The sequence below is a fragment of the Pituophis catenifer genome, unplaced genomic scaffold (genome assembly GCF_029215685.1).
Source record: "Pituophis catenifer annectens isolate HBS135680 unplaced genomic scaffold, rPitCat1.0.hap2 SCAF_4, whole genome shotgun sequence".
Classification (NCBI taxonomy): Eukaryota; Metazoa; Chordata; class Lepidosauria; order Squamata; family Colubridae; genus Pituophis; species Pituophis catenifer.
Genome location: NW_027256884.1, coordinates 52590870 through 52617481, shown reverse-complemented (window position 1 = coordinate 52617481; position 26612 = coordinate 52590870). Strand labels below are relative to the sequence as shown.

General features: G+C 40.0%; 1 protein-coding gene across 1 annotated transcript in view; it reads left to right on the top strand.

Moving 5' to 3' along the window:
* The window catches only part of SH3KBP1 (SH3 domain containing kinase binding protein 1), a 435673-nt gene that overhangs the window by 267173 nt on the left and 141888 nt on the right, over positions 1-26612 (top strand). Inside the window, exons 5-6 of the mRNA XM_070943239.1 lie at positions 2444-2570; positions 25433-25507. Coding sequence (XP_070799340.1) covers positions 2444-2570; positions 25433-25507 — 202 coding nt within the window. The remainder of the gene's footprint in view (positions 1-2443; positions 2571-25432; positions 25508-26612) is intronic.

Sequence of the window (26612 nt, the reverse complement as noted above, 5' to 3'; positions counted from 1 at the left end):
AACAATATTACCCTTCATTCTCATCTCTAATCTTAATCAAATTCAATTTTTCCCTTCTATTCTATATTATACCCCTTCCCATTGTCATCTATTTTTATATCCATCCTCACATTGGTTAATTATGTAATTATGTAATACAGTTGTTTAATACAAATTCAACATTTTAATATAAATCAATTAGTTATATAACTATCTTTTTTGTATATCAATCAATATGAACATGAATATTCCAATTATTTCCATGCAATCCAATTTCTTACAAATCAATTAATTATATTTACCAATAATAATAAACCAAATAATTTCCCCCATATATTCCTCCAAACCACAACTTAACCATTTCTGCTTTCAGCACAATATACAATTAATAGTATCTCAATTATTACAAGTCCCTAGTTAAATAGAGCTTTTTTTCTTTTGTGTTTTAAAATCTTGAACTCTCCTCTTTTGCCCTAAATTTCCCATTGTTTGCAGTTTTGCACCTACCTTTTTTGGTGAGGAAAAAGAAAAAGAAATCTCTCTCTGCCTCATTTTGTCACATTGCAGCAAAGACCCTGCTTTACTTTCAATTTTGTTTTTCAGCATAGCTGGGGGGGAAATCTGCTCCTCTCTTTTTAGCTAGCAACAGAGCCCTCCGCAAAACAGCTGAGAGCAAATCAGCTGAGAGTCCAGAGGCTGATCAAATCAATTTATGGTAATTAACCTATGCTGAAGCTGAAAGGGGCTGTTTTTTTCTATTTTTGCAGGCACCAGTCTTCTCATTTGTTTTCTTTTAACATTGATCAGCTGTAGGGCGGCTCTTTGAAGCCCCGCGGCAAGAATTTAAACGGTTTGTTTCCCTCTAGCCATCAGCTGGGACTCAGGAGGCAGCAATAGATTGGGAGTGGGCAGGGTAAGCGACCGGCGATCCAACAGAGGCAGAGGGTGAGTGAAGACATGGGGTGGGGCGAGAGAGGGCTTTGGCAACCCCTGTGAAATGGCCGTTCGACCCCCAAAGGGGTCACGACCCCCAGGTTGAGAACCGTTGCTGTAGATGAATGTCATTACAATTTAGCCCATCAATTGCATGCTAACTTTGGCATAAGTATTCTGGCACACATTCAAACAGAATTATCTGTTACTCAAATATATTCTTTAATGTACCTGAATCAATTGTTGATGGATTAATTATTCTTTAACTAAATATCTTAATTATAGTTTAGTTAAGTCTTGCTGCTAAATATAATTATATTGTTCTGTATTATTCAGTCTATATGTTCAGAGGGAGGAAGAGGAAAAGTATATAAATGTCAAACCTTCTCTTATTAAACATTAAGCTGTAATGTATATTTTATTAGGATATTTGCCATAATTGTAGGCTAATTTGTTTAGAATATAATTATATCACAATTTTGTTATAGTGTCTGTAAAGAAAGTATTAAATCCTACTCTAATATTCACTACAATACATCTCTTCTGCTTAAAAGTGTCAAGCTCGAAGTGCACTTATGGTGTTGCAACCATGATCACTTCTCAACTTGCCAAAGAACAAGGGGGGAGGAAAGGGTGAGATGGAATGCAGGCTCCAGACTTCAAGAAGTTTTTTTAGGTTTTTGCCACAATAGTTAAATGAATCTTTGCAGTTGTTAAGTTAGTAAGACGTTTGTTAAGTGAATCTGGCTCCTTCATTGACTTTGCTCGTTAGAAAATTGCAGAAGATTGCAGAAAGTGATCACATGACCCTGGGAACTGCAACCGTCATAAATATGAGTCCATTACCAAGCATCTGAATTTTGCTTACATGACCATGTGGATGCTGTAACAGTCATCAGTATGTTAAATGGTCGTAAATCACTTTATTCTGTGCCATTGTAATTTCAAATGGTCACTAAACAAACTGTTGTAAGTCGAGGACTAAAATGCTTCAAGGTTCTCACTCTTCTTTGGCAATTGAGCTATCTTGAATGTATCACTATAATCAAAATGAAAGCTATCAATGTATGGATAACAGATTTGGAAAGAAAGGAAGGAACATAGCTAAGCTAATAGCAAATATTCTTAGAAACTGAGGCAGCTTGAATCTTGGACTGGTGTAAAGTTGGTTATTGTTTTAAGGGCGTATGATACCATATATGGCCCATTACTATGGTATTCCAGGATTCGAAGGCCTATACCTCTTACTTTGTGTAGTTTAAACTTCAGTCTCTTACGCCTCTCATTTACCAAAGTAGCATCCAGAAACAGTTGCTTATGGACTTGATGGGTATAGAGATCTATTTCTATTCAATAATGTCAGTGTATTTAAATGAACAGCACCACATACCATAAAATCTTACAAGATATTGAAAATGACATGATTGTCCATGGATATTTAGAGGTTTGTATGTAACAATACTAAAATTGTTGTTGTCACTGTAGGTTTAAAAGTAGGAATTCACTTTGTTTGTTTTCTTCCGTGGCACAGGTAGAAGAAGGTTGGTGGGAAGGAGTGCTAAATGGGAAGACTGGCATGTTCCCTTCTAATTTCATAAAGGAGTTTTCTGATTCTGATGATACTAGAATTGTCCATGAAGAGCACCTGATAAAACCGAGTAAGCGTATAAGCATTCATTTTATTTTAGCTTTGGCTGGATTCTTTCATTATACAATGGATTTTCTTTTTCTCCTTTCTAATGAACAAAATCTAACAGATTTGTAGAAGTTGTGCAGTGAACTGTGCCAGGTGAAACCGAATTAATATTAAATTAAGTTTAGCAAGCCGTACATATTTAAACTCCCCGGTTGTTGTTTTTCTGATTGAATGACCTTTTTGTTCATTTTGAACAAAATGAACAAAAAGGCCATCATTTGCCATTATATTTTATCACTAAAAGTTCTGAAATGCTAATTCGGAAATTCAGTTGGTATCGTGCTTGGTAATGATGCTCCTATCCTTTAATGTTTACCGCTGGATTATACTTAAAAGAAAGATAATACTGTTGCGTAATTTTGAGGATCAGACTCAATAAATAATTCAGGAACGAAATATTCAAACAAAACACTATTTGTGCCTGTTTCGTATCCCATGAATCTAAGTCTTCTTGATACGTTTTCTCCTTTACGTCTTAATTGTTTTGGTATGTGTACATCCGCTGTGACTCCAAATATGTGCATGTGTGTTATTTTGGGTTTTCTATTGTACATTAGTTCATATGGTGTTTTGTTCACTATGCTGGACCAAGTTCTGTTTTGAGTATAATTGGAATATACTAATGCTTCTGACCAGAATTGTTTTCCTAAGCCAGCATCTTCTAATGTACATCTAATCATGGTTTGTAGTGTCGAGTTCTTTATCTCTGCTACTCCATTTTGAAATGCAGAGAAAGGGCTAGATGTGAAGTGTAGCATTCCTTTGTTTTTTTAACCATTGGGAGAATTCTTTTGACATGAATTCAGATCCCCTGTCTGTCATGATTTGTTTTATTTTGATATTGTGCTGTGTTTCTACACGCTTGTAAAACTCTTTAAATTTTTGAAATGTTTCATCTTTGTGTTTCAAAGTATAAACAAAGCCATAACGACTATAGTCATCTACAATAGTTAGAAAATATCGTTTTCTATATGTGATTGATGGGGTTAATGGACCAACTAGATCCATGTGTACCAGGTCAAAAATGTGATTGGTTGATCTTGTTGCCTTTTTTGGTTTAGGACTAGTTCTGAGTTTTGAGGACTTACATACTGAACATTCCAAATAATTTTTACAATTTTTTATTTTAACACCTTCAGCATGTTCAATCATTTTTTGTACTACAGGAAAACTAGCATGTCCCAATTTCCTATGTAATATATGTGCACATTCATCATGAATTGGTTTTCCAATTGTAGGTTTTTTGTTATTGAGTGTGTCATTGTTAGATGTGTTTTTGTGATTATGATTTGTTTCATGTTCTTCATTATCACTATTGCTATTGTCCTCATTCTCTATGTTAGTGTCATCTTCCATGTTGGAATTGATATTGTGTAGCCATTTCTCTTCTATGACTAAATATGGTAGGCCTCCTTTGATAACCACATTACCCAAATTGGTTTTATTCTTCTCTAATGTTGCCTTTCCTTTTGAGAATACTATATTTATGTCAGAGTCTCTACTTAGTTTTATTGCACTAAGTATATTATGAGGTATTTCTGGTATTAATAATACCCCCTCTTTTTTTCCTAGACCGGGTAAGTTTACATTTCCTTTACCAATAACTTGGACCTTTTCTTGATTGGCTACCTTAATAACAAATTTATCTTCTATAAAGGAAGATAATATATTTTTGTCATTCGTTGTATGATTTGTTGCCCCAGAATCAATGAGCCAAGTATTATCCTTTGGATTCTGTATGTTAGTTACATTATGTTTATCTAGTCCATTTAGTGACCCAGATTTTCTATCTCTTGAATTATCTCTGCCCCCTCTACGTTCTCTAAAATTGGGTGAGTTTCTATATCTATGTCTAGATGATTGTCTGTTATTATATCTGCTCCTATGATCATGTCTTTGTCTTTCTCTGAAATATTTAGGGCAATCTCTTCTACAGTGTTCTTTGGATCCACAATTGAAACATTCAATAGGTTCTCTATATTTTTCTTGAAACACTACTCTCTTACTTTGTCTATGTTCTATGTGTGCATTATAGCGGCTTCTTCTTAAATTATCTTCAGCTATTAATTTATTTGACAAATTTTCTATGGATAAATATCCCAAATTAATTGTGTCTAAATGTGATATGTAGTTATCCCATGATGAGTCCAATGAATTAATTATGACACTTTTCATTGTCTGATCTGAAATTATTTCTCCCCTTAAATGTAGCTCTGCTCTGATTTTGTTTAAATATATCAGATGTTCACTTATGGTAACCCCAGGTTTTACCCTAGCTGAGAAGAAATCTTTAGACATTCTTGTAGTGGTTGCTACACTTTCACTATGAAATAATTTAAACATGCAGTGAATAATCTCTGAGACAGTCAAGTTATGCTTAATACTATGATACATAGCAGGAGATATGCTAGATATTAATAAGTAGAATGCTCTATGGTGTAGGCAGTCCAACTTTAGAGTCCAAGGCCTTTTTGGGGGGTTAGTTATAAAAAACAATAAATTCTCTTTTAGAAAAACAACCTGAAGTTGCTGACACCATTCCTGCAAATTAATACCGTCTATTCTTAGTTTTGGGAAGTCATTGGGCAAGTTCCCAATATTATTAGTTCCATTACTTACAACTGGGGGTTGTCCATGATCTTGTAAATGTTGATAATTGCAGAATGGTGTGGGTATGCTCGCAACGAGTCTGAATGGTTCTCTCTGTTCTTCGTGTCCCTCGTAGATGTCTGCTTGTGTTCGCGCATGCGCGTTGCTCATTTCGCTTCTGAAGTCGTCGGGAGAGGTTCTCGCTGCTGTGGTCTCGTCGCAGAGTTCTTCCTCCGACGACTCAGTCTCCAGTTCGAGCTTGGGTGTCCAGGAGATGGCTGGCGTTCGCTTTCTTTCGTTGGATCTGTCCTGGTTGAAGTCTCTGGTTCTCGGAAGCGTCTGTGGCGTGGGGGAGAATTTGCAGGGTCCTCTGGGTTCAGGTGCTGGTGTTTTCGTCGTCCGGATAGAAGTCGGTGAATTTTGAAGAGTTTGTTTGCTTGCTTGTTTCTTCTTTATTTTTTGCTCAGCTGCTTCTGTCGACTTTTTTGTAATTTTTAAATTTGGGCCAAATGTAGCGAATAGTGTCCTCATGGCCGATTTTATTTTTAAATTGGTAGAAGTTTCTTCGATGTCTGTATCTGATTCTTCAGAAGAATAGAGTCTTTCTTTTTTATTTTTCACATTGTGTATGGCTTTTCGCGCCATGGATTTTGAATCTAGCTTCCTGATTGGTTCTGCTTCTCTCATTTTAGTGGTCGGTTGAAACCAAGATGGCTGCCATTCAAAATTTTGAGCGGGATCGCTAGTTTTTCTTTTCGTTGCACTTTCGTCTACATTTGATTCGCTCACCATCTTTAGTTCTTTAGATTCAGCCGTTACTGTGTGGTTTTTTCTCGCTGCTCCGTTGTCTTTTATGATGTCTCGGAGGTTCGCGATGAGATCGTAGTCATCTTTTTGGCTTTTCAGTATTTTCAGTATCTCCGATCTGAGATCATTGCCCTCTATTTCGTTCTCTTCTTAGTCATCGGTTTCATTAATTACCTCTTCGTTATCTGTGATGCAATCTTCAGATTCTTTATTTATTGTGGTCGTTGTTTCATCGATCATTTCTTGATCCGTTTCCATATCTTTATCATGTGCCCTGGTGTTGGGTCTTTCTCTTTTGTTTTTAGAGTTTCCTTTCTTAGGCATGTCTAATTTTATTGAGTCAGTTCAACCATCCTCTGCTACCAGCTTGTTGCGTAATTTTGAGGATCAGACTCAATAAATAATTCAGGAACGAAATATTCAAACAAAACACTATTTATTTACAGTAGGCATTCTATATTCTCTGCTGATTGTAGATAGAAGCAAGGGAGGAGGTGCATTCATCCCCTTTTTATACCAATAGGGAGGAGTAAGAGATGGGAGTGGTTACATATGAATACATTAAGGAAGGAAGAATAAATTAACCCCTGATATCCCATATATATACATTTTCCCATCTGAGAATAAGGCATTTACTTATGACAAATACATATGCAACAGCTTTATTTTTTTCTCTCTCTGATAGTTAGCATTTTAATTTTTTCTATCAATAGTGCTGGTGTACCTGGAACTCGGGTTTTGGTCAGTAAACCCAAGGAATTGTCTTCAGAATTATGCAAAAGGTGATCACTAGCAAGGCTGTGGCAAACAAGCTAAGCCAGGAGACTATTGATTATTTAGGGTGCCAGATCTCTTGAATTCTTGATTTTTTAAAAATAGTATATGCTATTGGACACAGCTAGATATGTTATTTTTATTATTTTGCTTTACAATATCCTGTGTTTTTAAGTCACAAAAGTATGCTACTTTGTATTCAATGGATCATTAACTAGCATATAAAATTAACTACTGCAGCATTGTTTAGTATACTTTTATTAAAAACTTCCCATAAATGTATTATGTGTGGTTCATTTGTATTATGAAGTAGAAGTTAAGGATTTGTGTGGTCTTCCAGATGATGATGAATTATAATTTTTTTTTTTTTTTTTTTTTTGTAAACAAGTTTTGTTAGAATTTTTCTTTCATCATACATTTTTTATGAACAGAGTGTTGACCGGGTCACATCTTATACATTTTATCAGGGGTGAAATACTCCCGGTTTGGACCGGATCGCCTGATCCAGTAGCGAGGGAGGCAAGTGGTTCGGAGAACCGGTAGCAAAAATCCCTGCCCCCCCCCATGCCCAGCTGAGCCGCACAATCATCAGAGGCTTTTTTTTTTTACTTTTAAAAGCATTTTTTCTACAACCTCTAAAAGCTGAAAAAATGCTTTTAAAAGTAAAAAAAAAAAGCCTCTGATGATCGTGCGGCTCAGCTGGGATTGTCAAAGGCTTTTAAAAGAAAAAAAAACTTTTTTTTCTTTTAAATGCCTCTGACGATCCAAGCTGAGTTGCCTGATTGGCAGAGACTTTTTTTCTTTTAGATGCCTCTGCCGATCAGGCAACTCATCTTGGATCGTCAGAGGCATTTAAAAGAAAAAAAACTCTTAAAAGAAAAAATGTCTCTGCCGATCAGGCAACTCAGCTGGGATCATTAGAGCCTTTTGAAAACATTTTTTTACAACCTCTTCGCCGAAGAGGTTGTAGAAAAAATGGTTTTAAAAGTAAAAAAAAATAACATCAATTAATTATCTTATTTCTACATTATAGAATATATTTCTCAAAATCCCACTTTTTAACATTTCAACTTTGTCTCTTAATTTAAATTGTCTTCAAAATTAAACCAAATTGCCATTTCACATTTCATCTGCTATTCTGTTTTACTATAAGCAATATACATCATCATATTCAAATATTACATTAAAACCCTTTAACATAGTTGACCATTCACAATTAATAATATTAATACAGTTCCCTTAAATCTACTAGTATGTACCTTATTTCCCTTCCTTCTTTCCACTAATCTTCCCTTCTTTAACCATTTTCTCTTGGTCTCTCCAAAATTCCACTTCTTGATAGTTTTCTCCAGTGGTGGGATTCAATTTTTTTAACAACAGGTTCTGTGGGCGTGGCTTAGTTGGGGGTGTGGCTTGGCAATCATGTGACTGTGTAGGCGTGGCTAGCTGGTCATGTAACTATGTAGGCATGGCTAGCTGGTCATGTGACCGGGTGGGCGTGGCTATGTGCATAGGGACTACTCAAAGGGCTGAAAAAAGTCATTTCTGACTGGTCCTCACACTTTTGACCAGTCCTCACACTTATGGCCATCCTCACATTTATGCCCGTGCAGCATTCTTAACAACCGTGTCAGTCATTTCACCACTACTTCTCTTCACCACGGTGACAAGATAGGGCGCAAAACGTAAAATGTGAGGACAGTCTTACAAGGACTGGTCAAAAGTGCGAGGACCGGTCAAAAATAACTTTTTCAGCCGTCTGAGTAGTCCATTTACTACCGGTTCTGTGGGCGTGGCTTGTTTGGTGGGCGTGGTTTGATGGTCATGTGACTGGGTGGGCGTGGCCAACTTGACATCACTCACATCAAGGGTTAGGGTTAGGGTGCTTGGCCTCTCCTCACCTCAAAGGCCTCAACAAGATACAATTTCCCTGTCTATTTATTTACTACTACTGAACATCCAAAATATACTATTTAATCCTATGTACATATGCCATATGTGTACATACATATTACATAGTAGAGAGTGTATATAGGCACACAAAAGGATACATTACCTACTATATATACTGTATGTGTATGTACACACAGAGAACTCTTTTAAAACTATACACATTCAACTTCACTTACTACATTTGGAAAAACACACCCAGAATCCACTTTCTGCCACACATTTAACTATAACTTTTATACATTTAGAACATTAAACACACCTTCAGATATTCTTCCCTATCTAGCTTGCACATGACTGTTAGAGCCAGGAGAGGTCATGGATTGAGTAAAATGTGGTGAAACTCACTTAACAACGCTCTTGTTTAGCAACGAAAATTTTGTGCTCAATTGTGGTCATAAGTCAAGGACTATCTCTGCCTTCCTCGGCATGGCAGCCTTGTCCTAGTAAACTCCTTTTCCTTTCTGGCAATTTTCCTCTCTGTTGGAGGCACCAAAACAATCTAGACGATATAAGGTTTCCTGCTGGAGCAGGGGGTTGGATTAGATGCCTCCAAAGCCCCTTCCAGCCCTGGATTGCTATCCTGTTTCAAAGCATCTTCTGAAACCACGTCTAGTGCCATGGTTTGTGGTCCTTCCTTCCTGCCTTCTCTCTTTCTTTCTTTCTTTCTTTCTTTCTTTCTTTCTTTCTTTCTTTCTTTCTTTCTTTCTTTCTTTCTTTCTTTCTTTCTTTCTTTCTCTCTCTCCCTTCCTTCCTTTCTTCCTTTTTTTTCTTTCTTTTTCTCTCTTTTCTCTCTCTCTCTTCCTCCCTCCTTTCCTTTCCTCCTTAAATGCCAGCAAAACCCACTACTTTGCTCCTAAAATGGTCTAGGGCAGAGGTCCCCAATCTTGGCAACTTTTAGACTTGTGGACTTCAACTCCCAGAAATCCTCAGCCAGCAAAGCAAAGCAAAGCTGGCTGAGGAACTCTGGGAGTTTTAGTCCACAAATCTTAAAGTTGCCAAGGTTGGAGACCCCTGCCCTAGGAAAACAATCCACGTTGCTAAAACAAACAAACAACCCACATTGCATCTGTTTTACGGGAGGAGGTTCAATTCATTGCCCAGTTGGAAGACTGAAATGAAATGCTCCAAGCTGACAGCATTGCTTCTAATGACATTCGGCTCCAGATCAGATCGGGCTTTTTTTTTTTTTTTTTTTTTTTGCATGAAAGAGGAACACAGAGCGAATGAAAACAAATTTGCTTCACATCCAGCCTCCGATGTGAAGCAAATTAAAGCCTCTTTCTGTCCTTCTCTCCCCCCTCCCCCTGCTTCCCTTTTACCTTTGTTTAATGCTCTGGAAGTTTTTCTCTCCCAGGCAAGCAGCAGCAGGGGACAGAAGCAGCAGCCACTGACTTGCAGACCACATGGAGCCATTCACGTGTTCTCCGGCAAGCTGCTTTCTCTACCCTGCTCTCTTGCGTCCGGAGCCAGTGGGGAACCACGTGGCAGCCCACATGGATCCCAGGCAGCGGAACTCAGGCTAGAGAAGGGGTGGGCAATTGTGGCTCTTTTACAACCTGTGGCCTTCAACTCCCAGAATTCCTGAGACAGCCAAGCTGTCTCAGGAATTCTGGAAGTTGAAGTCCACAGGTTGTAAAAGAGCCACAATTGCCTAACCCTGGCTAGGGTAGGCTGGCGCCACATGGGTGGGAGGTGGGGCGGGGTGAGGGGCGGGCGAGCCAGCAATTTAACAAACGGTTCGGTGTGCTGCGGGGCCAATAAATTACAAAAACACACCGAACCGTTTGTTAAATTGCTGGCTCGCTCGTCCCATTTATTGGCAATAAATAGTAGTGCGGAGGGGCGGGGCAAGGGGCGGGGCGAGCCAGCAATTTAACAAAGGGTTTAGCCGAACCCCCTAGACCCGGCAGAATCCCACCACTGGTTTTCTCCTTTTATCCCATTCTCTTAACTTACTCTTTTTCTTTTTTCTTTTTTAATATTTATTATATCTTTTCTTCTGAATCCCTTTTCTCACTTTTAGATATATTATTCGAGTAGTTTTCCCCAAGCTTTCTCCTAATCTCTTTCCACTATTTCCCTCTTTACCCTTTGATTAATTCTTTTTTGGGGGATGTTCCCCCCCATCCACTGTATTTTTTGCCACTGTAAATCCCAGCGAAATCATCTAACTGCTTTTTGCATTCAATTCCTTTTCTTTCAATATTATTTTCTTGCTCCTCATTTATGCTCTCTTTTACCACCTTCTCCCCTATTTCCTGTTCTGTATGTTCCAGCAAAATGTATGACTTTTTATTACCCTTTAGTGATTCACGCATATCTTTAAACATCTCAATTAATTCCTCACACATCCAAGACTCCATATTGCCAATTTAAGAAATTGTTAACACTTTTGAATTATGTCACATTTAATTAAGATTTAAAATCCATATAGTCTCTTTTTGTTTTCAAATAATGTCCAATTCAAGTATTTATCCAGTCCACTCCAAGTTAAAGATTTGTATTCTTCCACAGCTGTTGAGAATCAAAACCAAGCAATGTAGAAAGAGGAATACTCCTTAAAAGTTCCCACAGTTTCCAAATTATCTTTTAGTTGTCAAGGTCACAGCTGTACTTTCTCTTCTATCTTCCAACAAATATTGTAGTACTCTCTTTCCGCCAGCAGATGTCTCTCTCAAATCCACAATATTCTCAAGCCAACTAAATGACAAAGCTGTCAAAAATATTTTAAATCCACATAAAAAATACTTTTCCTCAGATTCTTTCTTTTATTATTTTTAGTTTCTCCAAATCCATTTATAGATATGAAAACTTTGTTGGGCTTTAGTATTCTAGTCTCCTCTTTGTTCTTCTCCCTCCCTAGAATTTCCCAAGTGCCAATTAGCCACTCATTTCGTTTCCGGGATACCTTTTAATGTTCCAATTTGAAATTTTCTTTTACCTGTGAGTTGGCCAATCACTCACCTGGTACCAGCACTCTGTTCAAACACCACTCCTGCACAAAAACTTAGTCCAGTTGCCCCAGCTTCAGAGCGGTCATTTTACAATGGCCACCACCCCCGCTGCAGGTCCGAAGAGCTGCCTCCAACCTTTCGAGGAACTTGCCTGTTCCTCTTGATCATCCAAGACGCCTCTCCTTCTTCACCGTCCCTACAGGACGGTTCCGTTCTGAAGACCCCCCCACCCCCGACAATGGTTTGTCTGGCTGAATTTTCACGGAGCTCATCGGAGCCCGCTATTTTTCCAACCAGTCTCACCACGACACTTATATTTTATCACTTAAAGTTGGCGAACCGGGCACTGCAAAGGAGGCGTAAAGCAACACGCTGCCACCCAAAAACACTGTTGCTGTGATCTCCACCACCTGGAACCACCCAAAAACGTGATGCTCTTTTTTTACCTCTGCACACCCCGTTTTTGGAATCAGGGAGGCAGTAGAGATCTCCAGACAGTGGAGATTGCGGCAACAGTGTTTTTAGGTGGCAGCGCCTTGCCTTATGCCCCCTGCATAGCACCCGCTTCGCCAAACGAGTCCCGACCTCCGCACTTCCCCGGGCTGCTTCCAGAATCAGGCTCCGACTGAAGCAGCAAAGGCACAGGGGGCTTGCCGGGAAGCCCAGCACCGTGATTACGAGATGGCAGCATCCAGGAGAACTGAAATGCTGCGTCTCTATCGGCCCTTGCTGCGAGAAAGCCAGGCTTTCAATGTCTACAGCTATAGGTAGGAAGACGGGGGCGTCTCAAGAGTGGAGCCTTCGGTGCCAAGGCCCTCTTCTGCCCCCATGAAAATCATCCCCCACCCCACCCACTCCAGTTAAATGCACGTAGAGTGGTAGGGTTTGTTTTAAATGGATAAAAAGATCTGTGCTACTTGTTATCAAAATCCAAGTGGAAGTGAGGACGCCAGTGATCCTTGGTAGGCAGAGGCAGAATTCTTTTTTTCTTGTTTTCCTCCCCAAAAATTAAGGTGCGTCTTATAATCCAAAAAATACGATATTAAAGAACAATTTGGAGTGATGGATACCAGTCCTGGCAGCACCATTCACTTACATCGATTCCACTGGCCATGTCCCAGAAGATTGGGGCTTGGCAATTGTCCCAATTTTTAAAAAGGGAAAGAGAGATGATCCTGCCAATTATAGACCAATATGTCTGCTAAATATAATCAGCAAACTCTATGCCAAACACCTCCAAGATAAATTAAAGGAGTGGCTGGATCTTGAGAACTTGATCGCTGAAGAGGAAGCTGGGTTTAGAGAAGTGAGAGGAACCATAGTTCAATGCTTAGTTCTCCATCATCTGATTGAAAAATATGTGTCAAATAGACCTATATCATTATACGCCAGCTTTATAGATCTCAAGGCAGCCTTTGATATGGTTACCAGGACTAAGCTATGGGAGAAGTTGGAAGCTGCCTCAATTGACCACAGTCTTCTTCATTTATTATATGCCTTACATACTAAAACATCCCTCAAGGTGAGATGTGATATGCAAGGGTCCCTCTTGAAGTCAGTCTAAACTCAAAAGGGGGTTAAACGGCTGCATTTTGGCCCCCTTGCTTTTTAACTTCTATATAAATGACATGGTAAAATGGTTAAATAAACCAGATTACTACCTCTCAAAAATAGACGATTGAAGCATCACCCTGCTGCTCTATGCTGGTGCTGTTATCCTCTCCAGGACACCAGTAGGTCTTAAAAGAGACTTGCGATCCCTCGTCCAGTATTGTAATTACAATAAACTGGACATAAATTATGAGAAAACAGAGATTATGGCCTTTGCAAAAAGGCCAAAATTCTATTCATGGTATCTAAATGGCCATAATATAGAGCAGGTAACCACCCTCAAATACCTAGGAGAATCATCCAGGCCACTGGTTCAAGAAAAGCACATGGCAGTTTCCGGTAACGTCACCATGCAAGCAAGACGGACACGGAGCTTGTTCTTGCCTTGTTCCTGCAAACTTTCTAACCTGAGCGGCTTTTGTGCTGCCGCCGGCCCCAGAGAGGTGGCCGTAAGCGGAGAGGAGCAACAGCGCATGTGGAGTGGCAATCCTATGCGCGTCAGCGGATCTCTCTTGTCACAGGTTAGGAAGACGGCGCCAGTCATGGCGTCCCCAAAACGGTGACTACCCCGTAATGGAAGGGAAACCCGATCGCAGGTGGGCAAGGAGCCCCTTTCTAACTTAAGTTATTTTATTCTGAGGCGGATCTTTGATCCTTTCTGATCTCCCTATTCTGAGTGAGTGTGGCGGCGGAAAAGGAACCAACTTGAGTGCCATTTTCTCTATTGGAGCTAAGGCGGGGAAAGCGGCTGTTTGTTTACTACCTCACGAACTTTTTGGCCATCATTGAGCTGAGTTGAGACTGAAAGAGAAATTGTGAAAAGAGAATTGTGCCTGATTGTCTGAAAGCTTTTGGGTGGATCCTCCCCCCCCTCCCCCCTGCCTCCCCGTTAATGGACGGTGATTACTCCTTCTCTCTATATGGATTGGGAATTGTGGTTTGAATGGACAGACTCCCTCCTTCCGGGGCTACTCTTTTCTGCTTGTTCATCATTGACTGTATAGAACAGCATTTTGCTTCCTCCCAGGGGTGAACTTTAAAACTACAATATTTGCTGAGCTCCCAGAGGACGAGAGACTTGAATGTACCTTTACATTTAGCCGAATGAAATTAACCCCCATTGATTACGGTCTCTACTGACTAATACTGATCTGAACGTTTTGGAATATAATTTGTTTCAGCTAATTCAAAGCTGTTCTTCGCTTAGGTAATTAACTAAATAAGCATTGAAATTCTCTCAAATTGACTAAGTATTTGATTAATTTATATTGATTGGTGACCAACCATTCCAGGGAATTTATGTAAGTAGAACTGATCAATGCAATTGGCATAATTAAATCTGAAAGTGTTTGGACGTAGCCCTACAAGCAAGATGTCTAGCGCAACAATTGTGACAACTACAAAAGTCAGGAAAAAAGTTTTGACACTCCCAGTGACTGCCCCCCCCCCCGGCTACACCTACATCTTCATCTTCATCATCTAAATCTTTGGACGACTTAGTTGCTGCGGGGAAACCCCCTACGTTATCAAGCCTTCAGGGCATGTTGCAGGAAATGTACGAGGTGATGACAAGGAACCAGGAAGCTATCTCCAAGAACTTAGAAGATTTGACATCAGACCTCAAGGGGGAACTGGGAGCTGTTAGAAATGACATTAAAACGCTGAATGAGAGACTGGAGGGTATTCAGGGGGCAATGATTCAGCAGGAAAGTAAGGTACAAGAGGTAGAGAAGAGAGTTGGGCGGTGCGAAGAGAGACTGGAAGGGAATGAGAGGGAGCAGTTTTCGGCGAACAGAGCTCTGGAGGAAGAGATTATCTTTCTTGAGATGGAAAGGTCAGCTTTTTACCTAAGGATACAGAACGTCATGGAAGAGACGGGGGAACCCCTAAGAGACATAGTGGCAGATATTTTGGCTGGTATCCTGGATATAGGTAAAGAAAACATATCGAGAGACATAGATGATGTCTTGCACGTACATACGAGTTATGCTAGGAGACAGGGGCTCTCGATAGAGGTTCATGTTAGGCTTTCTAAGAAGGCCCTTAGGGAAGAAGTGGTTCTGAAGGCAAGAGATAAAATGATAACATTTAAAGACAGACAGTTAATAATTCTGAAACAACTCCCCAGACGGGTGCGGGAGCTGCGGCGAAATTACCACTTTCTAACTGCCCAGTTAAGAAAACATAAAGTGCTCTATAGATGGCTACTGCCTGAAGGATTACAATTTACGTGGGCAGATAAAAAGATAAGGATTGACAATCTCAGAGATGCCAGAGACTTCCTTAGTAGACATCTTAACTCCTTAGAATTGGATGTGGGGGAAGAATCAGAGAGCAAGAGTGGGGAAGAATTATTAGAGGAGGAAGAGAGAGGGAAATCAGAGCAGTTAGGTGGGAAAAAGAAAGGAAGAGGACAGGTACAGGTAGAGGTAGGAGCCGAAGGACTGAGTCAAAGAGAAACAAGACAAACAAGGAAGAAACTCCAGGTAGAGGGCAAGTAGGGGTAGCAGAAGGGAGAAGGGATGGGGGAGGAGATCCGTTTGATGTCAGTTAATATTAACGGGCTGAATGGTCCGAATAAGAGAAAAAAGGTCTTTAACAAATTGGTAAAAGCAGGTCTGAACATAATATGTCTTCAGGAAGTGCATGTGAAAAGAGATCATTTACACTTATTGAATTGTACTAAATTGGGTAATTTATATACATCTTTGGCGGAAACAAAAAAAAAGAGGCGTAGCAATTTATGTTCAAAATCATATAAGTTCCAGATTGATATTTGCAGACGAAGAAGGGAGATTATTAATGATTGAAGTAGAAATTTGTCACAAAAAATGTTTATTGGTTTGTATCTATGCACTTAACGGGAACCAGAAAGGTTTTTTCCAAAGTCTCTATAATAAACTGACAGAATATGATTATCCACATATCTGTTTACTGGGGGATTTTAATGCCATTGACGATAAAGTTAAAGATTATATACCTGGAAACAGGAAACAGGAAGGAGGAAAAAGAACAGTAAAGAAAGGACTGCCACCTGTTTGCCATCAAATACAGGAGGAATTTGAACTTAGAGATATATGGAGAGAAAAACATCCAGAAGGAAGGCAGTAGACATACTTCTCCCCCAGGCATTCATCTTGGTCGCGGATAGATGCAGCCTGGATGTTGGGGGAGCTGGGGCAGGGGATCCGGAAAGTAGAGATAGGTGTTAATGAGCGGGCAGATCACAATCCGCTTTGGATCATATGGGGAGGTTTGAAAACAAGGCCCAGATGGAGAATAGATGTGAGGGTTCTTAAAGATGAGCAATTTTTAACCTATGCAAAGGAGATGGAATTTTTCTTCCAGGAAAATAATAACGAGGATACAAATTTTTCGAATGTATGGGATACAGCTAAAGCAGTGTTTCGGGGTTTAGCGATAAATTATATAGCTGGGAAATGGAAGAAGGATAAGGCTAAACGAGATAAGCTATTAGGGTAGTTGGCAAGAAGTGAGGCTGTGTTACAACAGGATCCAAACAGTAGAGAATTAGGTATGAATTTGAAATTGGCGCATCATCAAATTAATCTCTTAGACCAGGAGGACCTAGAAAAGAAAATCAGATGGATGAAACAGCGACAGTTCGAAAGTACAAATAAACCGGGAAGGTGGCTTATGTACCAATTAAAAAAAGAGAAGGAAAGGAGTAGAATTCATAACTTGAAAGACGAAAACGGTGATTGGATTGTAGAGGAAGAGGGGAAGAAAAGAGTAGTGCAGGAATTTTTTACTGATCTATATAGAGAAGAAGACAAACCCCAGGATGAAATAAGGAAATATTTAGAAGACTCTGATCTACCAAAAATCCCAGATTTGTCTAGAGAAATATTGGATAGAGAAATAACGGAAGGGGAAATTGAAAGGGTCTTAGGGAAACAAAAAACAGGGAAGATCCCCGGTATAGACGGCCTTCCGATGGAATGTTATAAGGCACTATGGGAAGTTCTAGGTCCTCACATGGTAGAATTATTTAATGGGGTAATTCAGGAGGGATTGATTCCGGATTCCTGGACAGAAGGACTAATTACCCTCCTGTCAAAGGAAGGTAATGATTTATCCCTGATCCAGAACTACAGACTGATCTCACTTCTCAATGCAGACCATAAGTTATTTGCGGTGGTATTGGTAAACAGATTAAAAGGTTTCTTGAACCAATTTATCCACGAAGACCAAAACAGCTTTTTACCTCGTAGGCAAATTAGAGACAATTTGAGAATAATTATGAATATTCTAGAATATTATGAAACCCACTTTGATAAACAGCTGGCTTTGGTCTTTGCGGACGCGCAAAAGGCTTTTGATCGAGTGAGCTGGCGCTTTTTATTTGGCCTGTTACATCATATGCAATTTGGGGAGAATTTCACTTGGGCAATCTGTGCAATTTACTCAAAGCAGTCTGCCAAAATTCTGATCAATGGAGATGTATCGGAGAAAATTCGTATTGAGAAAGGAACTAGACAGGGGTGCCTGCTTTCTCCGCTCCTATTTATATTAACACTGGAACCGTTATTGAGGGAAATCAGGCGAAATTCGGAAATAAAAGGACTGCATATTAAGAACCAGCAGTATAAATTGCAAGCGTACGCTGATGACCTTGTGTTTGTATTGGAAGACCCTTTTGCATCGGGCCCAAACTTAATTTATGAATTAGAAAGATATGGAACTGTGGCGGGCCTAAAAGTTAATAAGGAAAAAATTAAGATCTTGATTAAAAATCTGATAACAAAGCAGGGGAAGGAAATAGAATTGAATTTGGGATTCCAAATTGTTAAAAAGGTACGGTATTTAGGCATTCTATTATCTGCTAAATGTTCAACAACCAAGGAGGATAATTATTTGAAACTTCTCCAACAAATGGAACAAGATTTAGAGAAATGGAAGAAGTTGCAGGTCTTTTTGTTAGGTAGGATCGCGGCCATAAAATCTTATATTTTCCCAAAATGGACATATTTATTTTACACAGCCCCAGCTAGATTGGACAATATTTTTTTTAAAAAAACTAAATCAATGTGTTCTTAAATTTATTTGGCAGAATAAAAAGCCTAGAATTAAACTTAAAATGCTCCAAGAGGTGAAGAATAGAGGGGGATTTGGTTTGCCTAAATGGGAGTATTATTATCAGGCCGCAAATTTAGTTTGGGTAAGGGATTGGATTTTGCTGAGAAGGAGACGGCTGTTGGTTTTGGAAGGTTCGGGGTTGCAACAGGGTTGGCATTATTTCCTTTGGCAAGACAGGGTAAAAAAACATACGAGCTTTGCAGGTCATTATTTAAGGAATATTTTAATTGAAACATGGAGGAAAATTAAAGATAAATTTTATTCTCTGACCCCCTCCTGGTTGGTCCCGCTAGAAGCCATAACATATACCTCACTATATAATAAAGAAAAACATCTACCTTATCGTGAGCTGCTTGATAGCCAAGGCTGTTTAAAAACAAGAACCGAATTAGCTCTGCAGGGAATGGAGTTGGATTGGTGGTTTTATGCTCAGATTAACTCCAAATATAAAAAGGATAACGAGCAAGGAGGTATAGATATGACCCTGCAGGAGTTAGATAAAATCATATTAGGGAAGGAGGAAAAAATGCTAGCTAAGTTTTACAAACTTTTAATAAGCCATTGGATAGGAGACGAGATTGTCAAAGACTCGATGATTGCCTGGGGGAGGAATATTGGCCACTCGATTTGACAAAATGGGAAGAAATTTGGTCTAGACAATTGAAATTTTTGATGGCAACCACTTATAAGGAAAATTTTTACAAGATGGTATACAGGTGGCACCTTCCTCCTGCCCGATTATCAAAAATGTTTCCTGGACTCTCCCCAAACTTGTGGAAGTGTGGGGAGCTAGGTACCTATTTCCATGTATGGTGGACCTGTCCCAGGGTAATTGAATTATGGAAACTTATTCAGAGATGGTTGTTAGAAATTACTGGATACAAACTACAATTGAAACCTGAATTTTACTTATTAAACATTAGGCCAGATAAAATAGGCACTAACAAATGGTATCTGATTGTCTGTATCACAACTGCAGCAAGAATATGTCTCGCCCAAAATTGGAAGGGTAAAGATCTACCGTCTGAAGATATGGTTTTAGGGAAAATTATGGAATGTGCAGAAGCTGATAGGCTAACAAAAATTTTAAGAGATCAAAGAGACCCCCTATATTTTCAATGTTGGGACCTATGGTATATTTGGTTAAATAATAGAATAAAAAGAGGACAATGTTAGTTTAGTCTTTATTTCTTATTTGTATATTTGGACTGAATGTAATGTATTGTGTAAGGTTCTCACTGCGATCTGTTTGTTGATAAACTTTCTGTTTGTATTTTTTTAAAGAAATAAAATTTATTTATTTATTTTTTTAAAGAAAAGCACATGGCGAATATGTGGCTGCCTTGGCCCAAAGATCAGTGAGCGCCATCCTTAAATTTTTCCGCACAAAGGGAGGATGCTATGTCTCTGCCACAATTAAGCTTTTTCTGGCCAAGTCACTAACACAACTTTCTCATGGGACCTTGCTTGGACCCTCACCTTCGTGTTTTACAACATTGGAAAAAGTTCTGTCCAAATTCATTAGAGCAATTATCCAGATGCCACATTGTGTTTCAAATGCACTTCTGCGCCTGGAGGCAGGATTGACAAAAGTCGAAGCAAGAATCTATAGAGCGTCTTTAAATCTGTGGCTAAAGCTTAACTTCTTTCTGCAAGGCCTTGCACCATTAATCCTCCAAGACAAATTTTCCTCGTCATGGATCAAGGCTGTCAAGTCCAGCTTTGCTAAACTAGGCTTCTCCCCAGCCTCAATGAGGCAAGAGGACTATGGAACAAGGGCATTTGCAGTCGATCTGGTTGTCACCCTAACATGGTCGATGGAATTAATAATCTAGATGAAAGACTTTGCAGAAGATATCATATGAAATATAAATATAAAGTCACTCGGGGGGTTTTTATACATAAAAGTACTCTTCAATGATGGGGGCAGATGGCAACTAAAGACACTAAACACACTGTTGGAAGAAGGATCTGATGTGATTGTTTAGATTTTATAAATAATTATATATGGCGGACCTGCGGGAAAGTGGGTGAAACAAAACTGATATGGTATATGGTGATAGGCTAGGTTATATTGGAAAAGGGATGTTATTGAAGAATGGACTCTGAAGGTGGCCAGTCTCGCAGAAATGGTGAAGTTATCAGCATATATAAAAGACCGGACACAAGAGATTTATGTAAGGGAGTGGAGGATATGGATAGATTATGTGTAGAATAAATACTAAACTAGGAAGTACCAGATAATTCTTAGATGAATGTTGTGTAGAAATGTATAGTTTACAGGGGATAGTATACTAGAATGTCAGGAAGAAATGTGTAACACACAGGGGGTAGAGTAGATGGGCGGTAAAGTATTATATAATATGATTTGGATTTGGATTTCATCCTGGGCCATGGGGGGAGGGGAGGGTAAGGGAGGGAAAGGGGGGGGGAAGGGGGGGAAATTTGTATTTGTAAAACTTTTTCAATAAATAAAAAAAAAGAATCTATAGAGCGTCTTTAAATCTCTGGCTAAAGCTTAACTTCTTTCTGCAAGGCCTTGCACCATTAATCCTCCAAGACAAATTCTCCTCGTCATGGATCAAGGCTGTCAAGTTCAGCTTTGCTAAACTAGGCTTCTCTTCAGCCTCAATATTCAAGTTCAATATTCAACAAACCTTGCAACAAAGGGTAGAGGACATCGAAAGGCAAATGGACTTAGGGAAAGCTCTATTGTTTCTGGCTCCAGACGCCATTAGATATGTTGTTACTCCTGTCAGCTATCTTAGCCAGTTGGAGTCAGCAAACCATTGGAAAGCATTTTTGCTCGCACGGTGCCATGCGCTTCCATTGGCTGTCCTGTACGGCAAATATAAAAAAATACCATTGACTGAAAGACTCTGTTCCTGTGGCTCAGGAGAGATGGAGTCCGTTGGTTACATACTCCTTCGATGTTCCTTTTACAGAGAGATTAAAAAAAAAATTCTTCCAATAATTGCTAGGTATCCTGTCATTCCAACACTGCTTATCTCCAGTGGCTGCTTAAGGATGAACAGCCCATAACTACAGCGCAGATGGCTAGATTCTGCACAACAGCACTGGGGATTCATTGGAAACACGTGTCTAATCCACCATAGCTATTTTATGCAACAAATGTGGCAAACCCATTGCATTGCTTATTCATTTCCCTTTTAGTATTAAACTGACTACAGGCCACATAGTTTATGGATTGTAATTTTAGCATAGTTAGACCATATATAATTGACAGACTGGATTTTATCATAGATTTTAGCTGTTTTATTATTTTATGCTAGAATTTTTAATTGTATATTTACTGAGTATTTTTATTTGATCTGGTCTCTGGTCTATGACTGTAATAAATTGAATTGAATAAGAGACTTGACTTAAAATATTTTTATAATTTGTACTATATTATGGTATTTGAAAAGATGGCATTTGGAATGGTCTTACGATTCTAGACGAAATTAAAGCAGTTTTTCAATCATTGGAAGCCTTTTATGCAGAATCTCACAAAACCTGAATTTAAACTTTTCAGTAATTTATATATCTATTTTTTAAAAATTGACATAATGAAGGTATAATGACATCATAAAATCAGTAATTCTATTTTTACATTGCTTTTTGAATAGAGAAATTTGCTAAGCAATACATATTGATGAATTCATAAATATATGATGCTACTGAATTTAATTTGGTATAAAATGTGCTCTGCTGTGCTTAAAGTGGTTCCGCCCCAGGCGCCTGATGGATCCTGATAGGTTCCAGATGGAGCTTGGGCCAATTCCTGAGACTCTGGCTCATGACTTGGCTGAGGACTTGGTGGCCGCCTGGGACAGTGCGGCCACCGGGGCCTTGGACCGCGTCGTGCCATTGCGGCCTCTGACCCGGCACCGAACTTACCTAGCTCCTTGGTTCTCTGAGGAGATGAGGGAGATGAAGCGCCGGAAAAGATGCCTGGAGAGCGGTTGGAGGACCAGCTGTTCTGAATCTGACCGAACACTGGTGAGGTCTCATATTAAGACCTACCTAGTGGCGATAAAAGCGGCAAAATCTAGCTATTTTTCTGCTCTTATTGCATCATCAGATAAATCGCCCAGCCGCTCTGTTTAGGGTGACCCACTCCCTCCTCCATCTGGGAGCGTGGGATGACCCCTTGCAGGGTCGAACTGAGGATTTTGTGCAGTATCTGTATGATAAAATCGCTCAGATTCGGGAAGGTTTGGCCTCTGACTGGGTAAGTCCAGACAGGATGATTGAGGCAGGTCTTGAGAGTGTTATCTGGGAGGAGTTTGATCCTGTGTCTCCCGAGGACATGGACAGGATTCTGGGACGGCTGAACGCGACCACATATTTATTGGACCTGTGTCCCTCCTGGTTGGTGCTGGCTTCCCAGGAGGTTACACGAGGCTGGCTCCAGAGGATTATTAACGCTTCTCTGAGTGAGGGTGTCCTGCTGGCTGCCTTGAAAGAAGCGGTGGTGAGGCCCCTACTCAAGAAGCCCTCTCTGGATCCGGCTATTTTGGCTAACTATCGTCCAGTCTCCAACCTTCATTTTATTGCAAAAGTTGTTGAGAGTGTGGTGGCGTGGCAGCTGCTACAGTACCTGGATGAAGCTGTCTATCTAGATCCACTCCAGTCCAGCTTCAGGCCTGGGCACAGCATGGAAACGGCATTGGTCATGTTGGTCGGGATAGGGGTTGCTCCTCTATCCTGGTCCTATTAGATCTCTCAGCGGCTTTTGATACCATCAACCATGGTATCATGTTGCGCCAATTGGAGGGGTTGGGATTGGGGGGCACCATTTTGCGGTGGTTCTCCTCCTACCTCGCAATCTGTGTTGACAGGGGGGCAGCGGTTGACCCCGAGGCGCCTTGTTTGTGGGGTACCGCAAGGGTCGGTCCTCTTGCCCCTCCTGTTCAACATTTATGTAATGGTTGAGATCATCCATGGATTATGTAGCTGGGTGAGATCATCCGTGGCTTTGGGGTGGAGTTCCATCAGTACGCTGATGACACCCAGCTGTACATCTCCACCCCAGGCCACCCCAATGATGCCCTTGAAGTGATGTCCCAGTGCCTGGAGGCCGTGCGGGCCTGGATGGGGAGAAACAGGCTTCGACTCAACCCTTTCAAGACCGAGCGGCTGTGGCTTCCGGTGTCCCGATATAGCCAGCTGGTGCCATCGCTGGTTATTGGGGGCAAATCACTGGCCCCCATGGAGAGGGCTCGCAACTTGGGTGTCCTCCTGGATGCACGGCTGTCTTTAGAAGAGCATATGACGGCTGTGGCCAGGGGGGCTTTTTATCAGGTCCGCCTGATACGCCAGTTGTGTCCCTTTCTGGATCAGGATTCCCTAAGCACGGTCATTCAGGCACTCGTCACTTCCCGCCTGGACTAATGCAATGCTCTCTACATGGGGCTCCCCTTGGGGTGCACCCAGAGGCTCCAGCTGGTCCAGAATGTGGCCGCGCGGGTGATTATGGGAGCGACAGGGCGCTCCCATGTGACACCTCTCCTGTGCAAGCTGCACTGGCTCCCGGTGGTCTTCCGGGTGCGCTTCAAGGTGTTGGTGACCACCTTTAAAGCGCTCCATGGCTTAGGGCCAGGGTATCTACGAGACCGCCTTCTGCCGCCAATAGCCTCCCACCGGCCAGTACGCTCGCACAGAGAGGGCTTCCTCAGGGTGCCGTCCGCCAGACAATGTCGGCTGGCAACCCCCAGGGGGAGAGCCTTCTCTGTGGCGGCACCTGCCCTCTGGAACGACATACCCCCAGAGATACGCATGATACCACACCTCCGGACTTTTCATTGGGCCCTGAAAACTCATTTATTTCACCTAGCTGGGCTGGCTTGATCCCATCCGTTCGGTTTTAATTTGAAATTGGTTTTAATTGGGTTGTTTTAAATTGTGGGCCGAAATTATTTAATTACCTTTTAAACTGTTTTTAAATTTTGTATGCTCTGTTTTATCTCGGCTGTTCACCGCCCTGAGTCCTGCTGGAGAAGGGCGGTATAAAAATCAAATAAAATCAAATAAATAAATAAAATAAATAAAGAACTAAAGACTACAAGTAGTCCTTGAATTACAACCACAATTGAGCCCAAAATTTCTGTAGTTAAGTGAGACATTTGTTAAGTGAGTTTTGCACCATTTTATTACCTTTCTTGCAATAGTTGTTAAGTGAATCACTGCAGATGTTAAATTAGTAACATGGTTGTTACATGAATCTAGCTTCCCTACTGACTTTGCTGGAAGTTGCAAAAGGTGATCACATGACCCAGGGACACTGCCGATATGCTAAATATGAAGCAGTTGCCAAACAACTGAAGTTTGATCCCATGACTGTGGAGATGCTGCAACAGTCATAAGTGTGAAAAATGGTCATAAGTCACTTTTTTCAATGCCATTGTAACTTCAAACAGTCATTAAATGAATTGTTGTAAGTTGAGGACTACCTGTAGTGGCAAATGTATTAGGATAAAATACTTTTTATTCTAATACATTACATCTTTTATAAAAAGAGGAGTCGGGATAAAGTTAAACATCATGAATACTCTCACATACAATGACATTTTGTTTATTTTGTTTATTTATTTATTTATTTATTTAGCAATAACATCTCTCTGGAGAAGCTTCTCAATCCTCTGAAAACATATTTGAGAGGAGGGGAAAAGTTGATTCTACTTAATTTGTTGATAGACACTCAGAATTGTTGCATGTTATGAGCAAAAAGGAAACAAAGGCATCCCAACCCTATGCTAATTTGCATAGAATTAGGTGTTTATTGACCATTAAAAATGTTCAGAAAGAATACATGGTTTACTTTGTTGAATGGCATAATCTGAACAAAGTTTTGACTTTTTTCTCTCAGAAATGCAAACAGTGAAATTATAATTACTTATAAATTTGTTCTTTTACTAATGAAACTTTAATGCAGCAAGATTAAAAATTATTCCTCTCTTTACTTTTGCTATTACTTCAATTTTCCTATCCTTTCTTTTTGTTCTGCTCTCCTTTTCTTTTATTCTGCTGTCAGGAAAGTCTGCCTTTGAAGGGTCAATTCTGTATAAAGTGGGACCGACAAAGATTGAGAGCTACAGACGCTATAACAGTGAGTTAATTAACAGAAAAAAGAGAGAATGATAAGTTAAGGCTGCTCTTTGAATGTGTCTGTTTTCATCTGCCAATGAAAGAACGTTCACCCATTGTGGACTAGTTGGCTACTTGCATAGTTCTCTGTGAGATGATCAGTTCATTTGCAGTCCACTGCGCATGTGTTTTGAAAATGAATGTAATCTATGTACATGGGTGAAACAATTTGCAATATTGGGAATCACCCCAAAAATATAGTGCCAAGCTAGATATTTTGATCTGAAAGCATGCATATTGGAATGATTGTAGGAATTGTAAGTCAACAGTACAACGTGTTTGGAGCTCAGAATGGAGCTAATTCTTAGTAGCCTAAGAATTAAAAAATCTTGGGGGAAGCTTTTCATGAAATCTTGGACAAGCATTGCTAATTGAGGCATTTACAGTAATAGTATGCATATGCATAATATGCATTATCTAGTAGGCTAGATAAACCAAAATTTATCTCTATATGAAGCAGCTTTGTGTTGTCCCAGAAAGCTTGGGGCAGTTTACCTGGAGTAAGGGCCCAATCATGACTTTCCACCTATCTGTAGGTGGAAAGGTCCAAAATGGGCACACACCGGCTTCAAATGAACCACTTTTTATATAATGTTGAACAGTGTACATTACTATGAACCAATCATAAGAAAACAACAATATACATACATTTTCAGTAGTCATAGTAACCTAGTTCAACCAAAGGTAACTAGGTATGATAAGGCCTTTATCTTATCAATACCTTTCCTACATTAAAAGTATTCCTAAGTAAGTTTGTAACTTGGTACCAGGGTCTCATCAATCCCCTGGATGAACAGGCAATTCCTAAGGAAGAAGGCAGATGGCCTGGTTTTCATGTATTGCTGTCAAGCATAGTTAACCAAACTCAAGGCGCTCTCCATTTTTGTATTCATGAAATAATGGTTATCATTTTCTCATGAATACAAATCAGTATTAATTAAAAAGCATGATGTGAATAACTAAAATATTGCCCAGATTGATTTACTAAAGTTGCTAGGAAACATTTTTTTTAAAAAAGAAATTGACATATAGTTACTTTTCTAGCTTTATCATTATTCAAAATGCTG